The sequence below is a fragment of the Myodes glareolus genome, chromosome 4 (genome assembly GCF_982192425.1).
Source record: "Myodes glareolus chromosome 4, mMyoGla1.1, whole genome shotgun sequence".
Classification (NCBI taxonomy): Eukaryota; Metazoa; Chordata; class Mammalia; order Rodentia; family Cricetidae; genus Myodes; species Myodes glareolus.
In genome coordinates, this window is record NC_142029.1 from 1,298,382 (window position 1) to 1,312,490 (window position 14,109).

Here is a 14,109-nt window from a genome sequence, read left to right on the forward strand (position 1 = left end):
ACACTGTTGTGTAGTTCAGGTTATCCTCAAAGTCAACATGTAGCTGAGGATGACCTACTTCCCTTACCCGAGTGCTGGGATTATAGGCGTATTTCACAATGACAGGCTTCACATTTTTAATCATAAGAATTTAGTGTGAAACTTTATTTGCCCACAAGGAGATGGAAATGAGGTATCATTACAGTCTGTAGGCTTTAAGTGTCTCCAATCTCAGAATAATGATTTCTGATTTAAAAACCAAGCCCCAGACAATGGAACATTAGTTCTGTCATCAGGGGTGTGTACCTTACCCATTTCACCTATTTTTAAGACCGTTTCAGTCTTGTAAACTTTCTGTTAGAAACACTGTTTGCTACAATGCATGTGGAATGCACTACGGACTGATGGATGAGGTGATACACGGGATCTAACCTCTCCATAGGCCAGCTCAATCTAGGCAATGTGTTTCCAGAGCATGCTCAGCCATACCCTCAGAGATGATGCAGGCAGAGCTCCACCTCTGCTCTGGTTGAATAAAAAGCTCAGACGCTGCTCCTGCCCACCTTACTGTCAGTCAGGTGTTGTGGCTTGAATGTGAAAAGTTCCCTAGGGCTCATGCATTTTTAATACTGGGTTCCTAGCGGATAGGCGCTATTTTGGAAGGCAGTGGAGACTTTCTGTAGGAAGTACATTCCTCTAAGGCCCATGTCTTGAGGGTTTTTGTTTTGTTTGAGGCAGGGCCTCTCTATGTAGCCCTGGTTGTCATGGAACTTACGATGTGGCCCAGGATAGTCTTGAACTCGAGACCTACTTGTCTCTTCCTTCTGAGTGCCAGGATTAAAGGTGTGCACCGTCAAATTTTACTGCCCAGCCATACTTCCTGTTTTCTCCCTGATTCCTGACTACCAATGCAGTATGATGGCTAGCTTCCTACTCTTGCCCCTATGCTATTCCCCACCATGATGGTCTGGATCCCTCTGGAACCGTAAATCAAAATAAAGCCTTTTTTTCTTCCTTTGTCAGTAATGTATCTAAATACATGGAGACATCTGGCTTGTTTCTGAGGAAGAGAACACTGGCCCATCCGTTTCCCAGCAGAGGACGATGCTGGCCTAAGATGAGCATGGTGAGCTCTGTCTTCCTGCTGGACACTGGTTTGTTTTCTAAGCCCTGAGGATGTCTGAATTCCAGGACAGCAAGGGCTAAAAGATGAGACCTCGCTAAAAAAGAAAAAAAAAGAAGCAGCAGCCACCACCCCCCTATGGAGACAGGATGTTAGAACTGCAGTAGGGTATATTGTAGCCGGTAGTACCAAAAGCACAATTGAGGAAAGTCTCAGTTCCTGATTGTATCACCAAGTCCCAACCACATGAAATCAAATCTTTCCTGCCCATGCCACCACAGTTTGATATCTAGTTCTCAGCAGCACTTAAGAAAATGTGTTGTGTGTGCACCCACAACATGGTGTGTGCTCTGTATGCTTCAAAGACCACATATCACTGAGGGTTTCTGTCACCACAAGAAACACATGCCATACAGTGACAAGGTCCCAAAGGATATATCTAAATTGGCTGTAGTTCTACAAACTTATCTGGAGTGTTCACTATCCTGTATGCCAGCTTAACCACTACTAGCTGGAAACCTGTTAAACTGCTCAACTGTCCATGAGGAACTCAAGAAAACTAAAGATTGCCCATACGCTTTTTTGTTGATGTTGCTGCTGTTAAAAGTGGCTTTACATGAAAAGCCTATTGAGCAAATATTGAGGTTAGAGACACGGCTCAACAGTTAAGAGCACTTGTTTCGGAAGAGACCTGCAGTTCAGCTCCAAGCACCATAAAGGGCAGGTCACATCTGCCTCTAACTAGCTGTAGGGGATCCGATATTCTCTTCTGGTCTCTGCAGGCATCTGCATGCATGTGTGCATACCCATATACAAACACATGCATATAAAATAAAATTTTATTAAAAAAAACACTTTGAGCAGGGCAGTGGTGGCACACGCCTTTAATCCCAGCACTTGGGAGGCAGAGGCAGGCGGATCTCTTTGAGTTCGGGCCCAGCCTGGTCTACGGAGTAAGTTCTAGGACAGGCTCCATAGCTACACAAAGAAACCCTGATAAACACCAATATACACATATACCACAGAAGGGAATAAGCTATCTTACAGATGTATCTTCCCTTTAGAGGAGAATTTCACCCACAGGACAGTTTACAACACTGTAATTCCAGTTCTAGGGGATCTGCTGCCCCCTTCTGACCACTGCAGGTACCAGACACACATCATACACAAGGCAAAGCAAAACATCCATACACATAAAATTAAAAACAACATCAACAAAGAACTAGGCCTGGCAGGACGGCTCAGCAGGGGGACACTTTCTGGACAAGCCTGATGACCTATGTGGAAGATCCTCAAACCTCCACACACATGGCAGGGCGTGTATGCACTCCCCCATAATAAAATTTAGAAATACAAAAAAAGAAAGAAAGAAAGAAAAAAGGACTTGAACTATAAAATAGCACACTTACTCTGTTCTCATCTTCAGCATTTCTTCAATAAGTTTATTCTATAATTAAAAAAAGAAAAGATGGTTAGGTTCTTAATACCTTTACTAAAAAGAAGATGGAGAGGAACAAGTCCATTTTCCTTTGTGCTAATAAAATGAAGCCGATGTCCACTCCCACAATCCCACAGGGATACACAAAAGACACTGGTTCACCAGCATTCCTGTGCTGTGCTAAAGACACCACACTCGATTCTACGCAGATAACCGTGCGTGGGAAATGCAGTGCTTGTGTAGAAATACAAAGGCAGATACCGCCTTCCAGTCTCCCAAGTACTGGAACCGCACTGGGTGTGCAGCACCAGGCCCGGCTGACAGATGCACCTTGACTTCTCAGTTAATCAGTGGGAACACAGTAAAGGCAATAATTTCAAAAGCAAAGTGGTTTCTAAAATAAATAACCGTGAATGTTATGTATAAAAGCAATTCTCATAGAAGAAACTTATGTAAACAAAGCCATACTTTAGCAAGTCTTTCTTTGACCATCTCCTCTTCATGTTCGTTCTTCAGCGGTTGACTGTCTGGATGGCTCTGACTGTTGCACAGATTAGGGAACAGACAGGGAAACACTGTCAGGTATATTCAAGGATTAATTTACCGTTTCGTATATGTAACTATAGTAAAGCTAACTGTGCTGATTAAGTTAGAACAGTTAACCAGTGTGACCACAGATGGGATAAAGAGGGCCCTCCCCAGAATTCAGGACTGAACCTTATCTCTGTAAAAGCAAGACCAGCAGAGTGCAGAAATCTAACCAAGGCTTAAAGGAAAAGTTAGTGTAGAAATTTTGCTGAAAGTGGCAACATGAAGATCACCTCTGAGTTAGCGGGCAGACTGCCAACAGAAGAGGGCAGAAGGTGGGAGGGGAGTTAGATAACAGTCTCTGATAACCACTCTGGCTTCATGTGTATCCAAACGGCAGGGACGACCTGAGCATATAACATGGGCCGCGTCACAGAAAACAAATACTCCGTCAACAAATCAAGGGACTATAGTCTGGATGGCATATGCACCTCTGCAAGTTTGCCTGGGTTGGGAAAAATGTGGTCCAGTGGGTCAGCAAGATCTCACTGGAGAGCTGAGTGCTGTGGGCTTTGCTAGGAATCTCAGATGTGAACAGACCACCATTAGTAAGGCTTCTCTCCCTTCGCATGACTGTAGCCTAGTCATGGTACTGAGACTCAAATGTAAAGTCACCCACGGTCAGGGAAAGGTGTGTTTGTTGGGAGCTGGAGAGATGGCTCTGAGGTTAAGAGCCCTGGCTGCCTTTCCACAGGTCCTGAGTTCAGTTCCCAGCAATCACATGGTGGCTCACAACCATCTGTAATGAGATCTGGTGCCCTCTTCTGGCCTGCAGGTATACATGCAGGCAGAGTACTGTATATATAATAAATAAATAAATCTTAAAACTAAACCTCCCCTCCCCCCAAAAAACCCAAAACTAAAACACAGGTGTGCTGTTTGTGTATTTGTGTACTGATCCACGGTCAGGAAAACTTTTTTTTCTTCTTTTTTGCCAACATTCAGACAATGGGGCTGAGAGATGGCTCAGCAGTTCAAAGCACTTGCTGCTCTTCCAGAAGACTGGGGTTTGTGTCCCCACATCTACACGGTAATTCACAACGACTTGTAACTCCAGTTCCAGGGAACCCAACACCTTTTTCTGGCCTCTTCAGGCACCAGGCACACAATTGTTACAGATAAACTTACAGACAAAATATTAATACCCATAAAATAAGATCCAGACATTAAGTATTTTAGACTTATAGCCCTATCTATCACATTATAGCCATTCAGCATGGTGACTGAAAGGAGGCAAGCCAGGCTTGGTAGCATACACCTGTGATTCTAGCACTCAGGAGGGAGAGGCAGGTAGATTTCTGAGTTTGAGACCAGCCTGGTCTACATAACTAGTTTTAGGCTTGCCAAGGCTGTACATAAAACAAACAAAGAAGCAATAAATGAAGTGACTATGAATCAACAGAACACTATTTATGAGGTTAGGGACCAGACTGGGTTATAGTTTGCACAAACCTGAAAAGAAGTGAAATAAACTAGGCAGTGGTGGCGCACACCTTTAATCCCAGCACTTGGGAGGCAGAGGTAGGTGGATCTCTGTGAGTTCAAGGCCAGCCTGGTGTACAAACAGAGTACCAGGATAGCCAGGACTGTTAAACAGAGAAACCCTCCCTCAAAACCTTCCTCCCCACAAAACAAACAAACCAACCAACAAAAACAAGAAAAAAAAAGAAGTAAAATAAGGTACTTTAAATTGTGGTTTAATAGATGACTTGGAAAAGTACTGTGCTCTTCATAAGACTGGCAAGGAGTGGAGCACATGGGAAACAGGCGAGCAGACTTGTAGACAGCAAATAGTCACCTAGAGCAATAGTTCTCAACCTTCCTAACGCTGTGACCCCTTAAAATTACTTTGTTGCTACTTCAGAACTGTAATTTTGCTAAGGTTATAAATTGCAATGTAAACACCTGGTCCTCAGGATATCTGATACGACCCCAAAGGGGTCACGGCCCATGAGATGAGAACCACTGACCTAGGGGAGCACCTAATTACCAGCGACTTACTCTAGTCCACTAAGTCAGTAGTATGGAGTTCCCTACGATGGGAAGAGAAACATCCACGCCGTCAGCAGAGCTGCCTTTATAACTCTCTCAAATCTTTGTTATCCCATCTTAGACTGTCTCAGGACAGCTTCTGAAAATGTCTAGACAGTTGGCACGTCTCTAATATTCTCTGGAAAAAGCATGGACCCAATCTGGGGAATGAAATTAGTAAGGGCCCAATCCCAGAAAATTCTTTCTGGACCATTTCACCTCCCTGCCTTATTTTGTTGCTGTTGGAGAAGGTCTTATGTAGCCCAGGCTAGTCTTGAATTTGATGTGTAGCGGAAGATGACCGTGAACTTCTCCCCTTGCCTGCACATCTTGAGTAGGGCTACAGGCAGGCATGGATGACGACACCAGGTTTATAAGTAGCCCTCCTATTGCTGGTCCTCTTGGAGAAAGTTAACAGGCAACAATTCTACACCGTACACTTGATGTCTAGTTTGGTTTTGTTTGTGGTATTGGATATCGAACCTAGGGCCTTAGGCATGCTTAGCAGGATGCTGAAGAAGCCTCGGTCTGGTAGGTTGCTTTCCCTGAACCGTATTGCAAAGCAGAGTCGACTGGTGGGAAACTCTCTCCTTTTCTGCATCTTGTACCTCAAGACTTCTGGCTCTTACTCACCCACTGTCTTTCTGCCTTTTAACATCATCCAGCTGACTTTGCAGGAGCCAGTTTTTCTCTCTTAATTGCTGAGACTCCAGGCGCAGATTCTCCATTTCACACAGCTGATCCTGAGAACACATCAAATAGCTTTTTTCAAAAGAAATATCAGACTGGGTGCTATTTTTCTTCTCAAGGTTGTGACTGAAGCTGGGTGTTGTGGCACACACCTTTAATTCCAAAACTTGGGAGGCAGAGGTGGGCAAAACTCTGAGTTTGCTGTACATAAGGAGTTTCAGGACAGCAAGGTCTGTGAAGTAACACTGTGTGTCAGGTCCCCACGTCCCCAAAGAAAAGGTTGTGACTGAGACAGGGACTCCTTTTTTTTTTTATTTTTTTTAACATTACCTTTTTTGTTTTTCAAGATAGCATTTAACTGTGTAGCCCTGGCTACCCTGAAACTCATTCTGCAGACCAGGCTGGCCTTCAACTCACAGAGATCCGCCTGTCTCTGACTCCCAAGTGCTGGGATTAAAAGCATGTGCCACCACCTGGCTATATTATTCTTAAAATACAACACTGAGTGTTTTTGAATTAAACAGTTGGTGATGGGTTCTTGGAGACTTAGAACCGTGACTCATGAACATGTCCAGTGTCTTAAAACAGCCTAAGAGAGGAGAGAAAAGGAAACTATACCGAGGGGCTGGGAAGATGGCGCAGTCAGTATAGTACCCGCTCTGAGGCCTTGCCTCAAAAATTAAGGTGGAAAGTGATAGAGAAACCCATGTGATGTTGACTGCTGGCCTCCACGAGCACATGCACCTAAGACATGCATGCCACATTTAAAATCTGTGCTGAGGTAATATGCTATTAATCTGCCAAGATTTAGAAGCTGGACAGCACTGAGGTGAAGTTCAAGGAATCAGGCTTCTTATTCATTGCTCATAACAATGTGGTTGGTAGAGACTATGATACTAAAAACCCCACATGGCAGGGAAAGGGAGCTTACAGACTTAAGTGAGTATGTACTGAACAGTTTTAAAAAGAAAGAGAAGGAAAGTGGGAGCTCCCCGGGACAACAAAGTAGACTACCAGGGGTCAAGGGTGGGAGGAAGACTCTGAAAAAGTTCTGGCCTTTAGAATGTGGATCAGCAGCAGCTGGAAGGAAGCTGAAGATTTTTAAAGCTCACTGAAAGAAAAAGTCATGTACCTTCATTCTGAGGATTTCAGCATTTTTGACTTCTCTTTCTTCATTTAGTTTTGTAACAAGGTGCTGCAAAAAATTCTTAGAGGCCCGTCCATCTTCTATCTCTTGTTCTTGTGTTTCCAAGAGTTTGGCCAAATGAGGTTGAAAAGGAGGTGGTGTTTTGGGACTCTGAAATAAAAATCACAGTCCATCCAAATGCTTGCTTACACGATACCATGAAGAGTTCATCTGCAGTCCACACACCGCACTGATAACATGCGGGTTTTCACGTGTATGCCACACCCCTAGAACATGGTGCACGCTGAGAAAGGCCACTTAGTTTATTATTTTAATTCCCATCCAAGCAAAACAAAAGAACTTACCAAGTAGAAAGCAGACGGGGTGTTAATGAAGAGACTTTTTTCTTAAAAATTACAAGAAATAATGATTTACACATTTTTCTCATTAGAAAAACTATTCTGAAATGCACTTTTTTGGAAAAGTACCTGTGGATACTCGGTAGCAGAATCCATCACATGCTCCAGCTGTCTCATTTTGAAGTTATATTCATTCTTCTTCTGCTCTACTTCTTCTTTCTCTTGGTTTAACTGGGCAAATTGAACAGATAACAGGTTATAGTTTAGAAAATAATTCAGGATACACAGTCCAATTAGAAAAGACAAGTTTCCTTACTGCCAACCACCAGAGAAAAGCACATCACATCAGCGCTCTGCCCCTGTTAAGGTGAAAGAGCTGTACTAGTTGAGGACATGGACAGAGTCTGTATTGCTCTGGGTATGCCAATTAGTACAAACCCACGGAAAAGGGCAGGGTCACCCCAAACAAACTAGAACTCCCACGTGGTCAGCAATCTCAGTTCTCGGTCTTTATTTGAAGGAAATGAAATGGTGTGTGTGTGTGCTCACATCTGTGGGGGATCACATGCAGAAGCATGGGTATGACCTGTGGAGGCCAACCGCTAGTCAGTGTGCTCAAGGGACTCCCTGGCTCTGCTCCCTGCACACTAGGTCACAAGTACACCACCATGTCTACCTAGCTGTTGTGAGCTTTGTACATCCAAGCAGCAGGACTTATGCTTGCCTGGCAACTGCTCCATCTACTGAACCATCCTGCCCAGTTTGTGATACAATAAGTGAGGACTGCATCCCTGTGTTAACCACACCCTTGTTCACAAGAGCCAAAGCACAGTAAATCTGATTATCCACCAGCAGATGGAAAGAAAACAAGGATACAAAAGAGCACTGGCCAGTTGTAGGACAAGGCAAATTGTCACCTGCAATAAAATGGATAAACCTAGAAGATATCACAAAACTGACAGAAGCCAAGGGCAGAAACACTATGAACTAGCTTCTGCTGTGGAATCCACAACAGCGTCACTCAGAAGAGTTGAAAGGAATAGTAGTTATGAGAGACCGGGGAGTTAAAGAGTCCTGGACAGGAGGTGTCCACCAAAGTCTATTAAGTTCAGACAGAGAAGAGTGTTTGAGACCTAATATATCTTGAGCACAAGCAAAAATAATGCATAAAGTATAGTTCAAAACAGTAAATAGTAGTTTTAAAACTGTATCACAAACAAAACAATAAGTGAGGTAATGGATATATTCATCAATCTGATTTAATCATAGTATGATGTATACACATATGAAGGTAATGGATATACTAACCAATCTGATTTAATCATAGTATGATGTATACACATATGAAGATAATGGATATACTAACCAATCTGATTTAATCATAGTATAATGTATACACATATCAAGGCAACACAGTGTGGCAAGTGAGATGCCTGGCGCCTGTAATCCCAGAATTCAGGGGGTGGAGATTAGGAAGATTATCATGAGTTTGAGGACAGCCTGAATTATAGAATATCAGGCCAGTCTGGGATGCCTATTGAGTACCAGGCAAGCCAGAGCTACAAAGCGAGCTTGTTTCAACAAACTCCAGAAAAACCTATAAATATGAACCTCACAAATATATCTAATTATTTATTATGTAAAAAAGAGATTTTATTCTGGGTGTAGTGGCATGTACCTGTCCTCTCAGCACTCTGAGAGGTGTGATGTAGGATTCCCCTCTGAATGCTCTGATTACCATTAACGAATAAAGAAACTGCTTTGGACCTATAGTAAGACAGAACTTAGTTAAGCGGGGAAAATTAAACTGAATGCTGGGAGGAAGAAGGCGGAGTCAAGGAAAAGGCATGTAGCCCTGCCGGACACAGATGCCTAAACTTCACCCGATAAGCCACAGCCATGTGGCGATATACAGATTACTAGAAATGGGTTAAATTAAGATATAAGACTTAGCCAAAGTTAAAGCTAATGGGTCAAGCAGTGTTTTAATTAATACAATTTTCAGCAGCCAGGAACCAACAAGCGGCCTCCCCACAACAGAGGTGAAGGCAAGAAAATGATGAGCTCAAAGCCAACCTAGGATAAATAGTGAGACCCACTCTCAAACAACAGCAAAAACGTGTTTCTTAAGTGTTATACATATGTACAGTTTATTACTTAGAAGGCTATAGTTTTAATATCTTACTGTTCGTAACCACAACCTTATCGCAGATATTGTTATCATGTGTCAAAAACCTGGGCAGGGAGGGAAGTCCGTGGTGGAATGAGAGCCTGTAATCAACCCATTTGCTGACCTTCTGTGCACAGAGAACTTAGCCACAGCAGGACCGTCAGGACACCCTGCCCTATGCTATTCCCTGCTGGTGTCTTGGTGCCCCTCACCTTGTGCTGAAGCTCCTGGATCAACGCCTCCTTCTTGGTCAGCTCTTCCTGGGCAGACTGCAGTAGCCCAGAGTGCTTTTTGGAGGCCTCTGTGAGTGTGTTCAGCTGCTCAGTGGCATGGGCCAGATCTTCACACAGCATGTCCTTCTGTTAGGAAACAATGTCCCAAAGGAAACAGTTCGTATCTATCTTGTTTGTTTCATAAATCATTGCATTCTTATAAATTTTTTAAAGTTAGAAAAGTCGCATATAAAAATCTTTAAAATCCCCCCTCCAGCTTATGGGCTAAACCATTCCAAGACAACCCAGGCAGTTGATACATAAATACAGGCCTAGGTGTGATTTCAGCAGATTCAGGCTTCTGTGTAAGGCTAGGTAGTCAGCTCTTTCTATTCAGGGATTTAGAGTTGATCTTTTCATGGAGAACACTCAAGATGCAAAGCTTACTTAATATCCCATTGATTGAGTTTTATGGGTTTATATATGTATATTTGCACAATGCATGTATATGTGTGTGTAAATGTGTATATGACATGTACAGGTGTCAGAGGTCATGTCAGGCATCTTTATTATTGTACACCTTATCTTGTGTGTGACAAGATCTCTCACTGGACCTGGAATAAATCACCTGGCTAGATTGATTGGCTAGCAAGCACCGTGGATCTGTCTGACTCTGCCCACTAGCGCTATACACTATGGTTACAGATTTAGCTGATAAGCTCAGTTTTTTCATTGGCTGAGGATCCAAACATGGGTCTTTATGTTTATGCCGCAAGCACTTTATCCACAGAGCAATATCCTCAGCCCAATTCTGGGCTTCATATTCTAGAAGGTAAACAGCTGTTAAAGATGTCTTCAGAGAGAATTCCTCACGCCTGCCTATGTAGTTCTTACTTACATAGCACAGGCAGTGACCATATCAAAGCAGAATCTGCTCACCCTTTGTTGCCGTGTAGACATATGCACACAGTTTTAAAAGGATGATCTCAGGGCTAGAGAGATGAACAGCTGTCAATAAAGTGCCGTTCTTGCAGAGGACTGAAGGTGGGTTCCTAGCACCCGCATCCGGCATCTCATAACCACCATAGATCCCGCTTCAGGAGACCCAAGAGTACTTCTGGCCCCCAAGAGTACTACATACACCCGCATATAACATATAATAGAAAAAGAATCTTTAAAAATAAATAAAAGAAAAGAGGACCCAAGGGACTGGAAAGACAGCTCAGCCAATAAAATCTTCCATGTATCCTAGTGAGCTTGTTAATTTGATACAACAGAGTCATCTAAGAGGAAAGCTGCCTAGATCAGATTGCCTGTGGATATGTCTTCAGGTAAGCTCACTGTGGGTAACACCATCACTAGGCACGCTAGCTAATCATGAGCCTGTGAGTCAGTCAGGGAGTGAGCTGCATTCCTCTATGGTTTCTGCTTAGGCGTCTGCTCTAACTTCCCTCAACGACGGGTTGCGATCTGGAAGTGTAAGACAAACAGGAACTTTCCATCCAACTTGTTTTCAGAGTGTTTCATCATAGCAACAGGAAGGAAACGAGTGCAATCGTGAAGACTGGAGTTCAATTTCTCGCACTCACATAAAAGGCTGGGCAGAACGGCAGGCCCCTAATTCTGGCAGACCCCTAATCCCAGCACCAGGGAGGTAGAGACAGGACGATGCCTGGGGCTCATGGGCTGGACAGTCTAGCCTAAGTAGTGAGTTCTACAGAACAGTAAGAATTTATCTCAAAAAACAGGATTGATGGTGCCTGAAAAATCCACACGCAACCCCCTAAACACACACACACACACACACACACACACACACACACACACACACACACACACACACACACACACTCATGCACACAGAGGAACTTGTTATCCTACATTCTCCCATGTATTCACTTTCTCAGAGGTGAATTCTGTTTCACCTTTGGATACATCATAACTGAATACACAACTAAATATTTTAAGTGAGTTGCAGTTTTTATTATATGTACTTATATCTGGATTCTCCTTCTCTCTCCCTTCCTTTCAAGACAAGGTCTCACTGTGTAAGCCTCCCTGGGTGACCGAGAATTATTTAGACCTACTTTGGCTTCCCAAATAGTGAGATTAAAGGCAAAGTCACCATGTCCAGGTCTCATTAGTTTTTCAAAACTGGGATTTGCATTGAAGTTTCGAATTTCTATGCCTATAATGAAAACTCTGTGTTTTCCTTTTCATGTCTTCCTTTACATCACTTGGAATCTCTCTGATGGCCTAACACTTGCTAAATTTTCTCCTTATTCTGATACATTATTTTATTTTTGCAACAAGGACTTAACAATTTTTACTGCTGCCAGGCGGTGACACACACTTTTAATCCCAGCACTCAGGAGGCAGAGGCAGGTGGAATTCTGTGAGTTCAAGGTCAGCCCGTGCTACACAGAGAGGATCCTATCTTGAAGGGTGGAAGGGACAGAGGAAGAAAGGGAGGGAAGGAGAAAGGAAAAAGGAAAGTGTCATGATAATAATACCCACCTCAATATCCTCTGAGAGGATTCTCAGCCTGAGAGTTTCTTTTAGTTCCAGGATATCCACTTCCTGTCTCCTGATCAGCTCTTTGCTCTCTTCTTTGTCAGCCACAGCAACATTGTATTTGCACTGCAGAAAATAAAGTCACTGCACAAGAGCTTTCAGCAGGATGTCTGCTCATCTGTACATCAAAGCAACTGGCTGTTTTTGTTGTTGTTTTAGGTTTTATTATTTTTATGTGTATGTATGCAAGTGTACTTGCATGCCAGCTATGTGCAGGTACCCACAGAGGGTATCAAATCCACACGGCTGAAGTGACAGGTGGTTGTGAGATGCCCAATGTGGAGGACGGGCCAGGTCTTCTGGAAGAGCAGCAGTTGCTCTTACCACTAAGCCATCTTTCCAGCCCGACAAACCGTGTTAATGAAGGAATAAGAACTAGTGCACATGGCAAGGAGAAACAGGACCGTTCTAAAGGTGTTAAAGAAAACCACCCAGCTTTGCATCTCATCAGACTGCTTGTGAAGATAAATATGGAGTGAAGCAAGTTCCTTTGGAGCAGAACAGATGCAGATGAAAACCTTCACCCTGAGCCAAGCAAAGGGAGAAGCTACTTGGGGAAACGGTATCATTGCGTTTCAGATCAGGGACACAATTCCATTTGACAAGCACCTGCAAATTTAACTAAAATGTAACTTCCTTTCTTGAGGCAAATAAGGAGCCCCACCTTAGCCTTAACTGTTACCAGCAATACCCAGTTTGTTTCTAATCAGTGGTTCCCAGCATACAAATGTTCTGTCCCGAAGCATGCCCACTGCAACCTCACAAGTTCTCTGGGTGTTAACTTCTGCAATCGAGCTTACTCTACCACAGACTGTGACTGAACTTACATTGATGTCTTGCAGTTCTTGTCTCAGGGTGTCTATGGTTTCTGCTTTCTCACCAACTGATGTTCTTAACTCCTGGATTTGGTTCATGAGATTAGTGACAAGTTCCTGAGAGGGACATGGAGATCATTTTAAACGATGAACTGCTGCAGTCTTGTCTGAGCACCTGACTGCCAGCTAGTGCTGCTATTCTGGGAGCTCACAGAGGTGAGGCTGAGCTGGAGGAAGGGGGAACTAGGGTTACAGCCAGCCCCAACTCCTACCCACGCCCTCTGTGCTTCCTAACAGGTGCCATGCAATCAGCAGCTACGAAGAGCTCCTATGAGTAAGTATAATCTTTCCTACTATAAATTTTTTGGGAGAATTGTTTGGTCACATAAATAAGAAAAGCAGCTAACACATAAACCATTTCTGTTTCCTAATGGCAACAAAGGAAGCCAATTTACTTTAGCAAAATGTTACATAATACTCTACCTTCCACAACCTTTTTTTCTTTTAAATTTTTATTTATTTATTTTTGAGGCAGGGTTTCACTATGTAGCTCAGGTTAGCTTCCAAATCTTTATGTAGCTCAGGTTGGCCTCTTAACTACTATCCTTGCCTCCGTCTCCTAAGAGCTGGTATGATAGGTGTAGACTGTTATGTTCATTTTTATATTTGGACAGACAAACCACTTTTATTATTCTGGTGAAGCCAACAATAAGGATGGAGACTATGTATCATGAACTTATAGTCAGTAAAAAAGTGTCAGTGTCACATCAGGATTCTAGCTGAAAGGACAAGGTGTGTTTCACAAGCCTCTAGAGGAACAGTGTACGCTGGACAGGCCGGCGTACACCCATAGGCTCAGTGCTAAGGAGGCAAAGACAGGTGGATCTCTGTGAGTCTGAGGCCAGTCTGGTCTATATCGTAAGTTCTAAGCCATTCAGGATTACACAGTGAGACCTTGTTTTAAAGGGAAAAAATGCCTAAAATGTACATGGACCAGTCTGTAA

General features: G+C 43.3%; 1 protein-coding gene across 2 annotated transcripts in view; it reads right to left on the reverse strand.

Moving 5' to 3' along the window:
* Positions 1–14,109, reverse strand: part of Kif15 (kinesin family member 15) — a 56,845-nt gene that overhangs the window by 1,674 nt on the left and 41,062 nt on the right. For both annotated transcript variants that reach the window (XM_048423294.3, XM_048423293.3), the window contains exons 25-32: positions 13,118–13,222; positions 12,234–12,356; positions 9,717–9,863; positions 7,464–7,565; positions 6,982–7,146; positions 5,793–5,902; positions 3,009–3,081; positions 2,512–2,549 (exon numbers count right to left, since the gene is read on the reverse strand). In XM_048423294.3, coding sequence (XP_048279251.3) covers positions 2,512–2,549; positions 3,009–3,081; positions 5,793–5,902; positions 6,982–7,146; positions 7,464–7,565; positions 9,717–9,863; positions 12,234–12,356; positions 13,118–13,222 — 863 coding nt within the window. The remainder of the gene's footprint in view (positions 1–2,511; positions 2,550–3,008; positions 3,082–5,792; positions 5,903–6,981; positions 7,147–7,463; positions 7,566–9,716; positions 9,864–12,233; positions 12,357–13,117; positions 13,223–14,109) is intronic.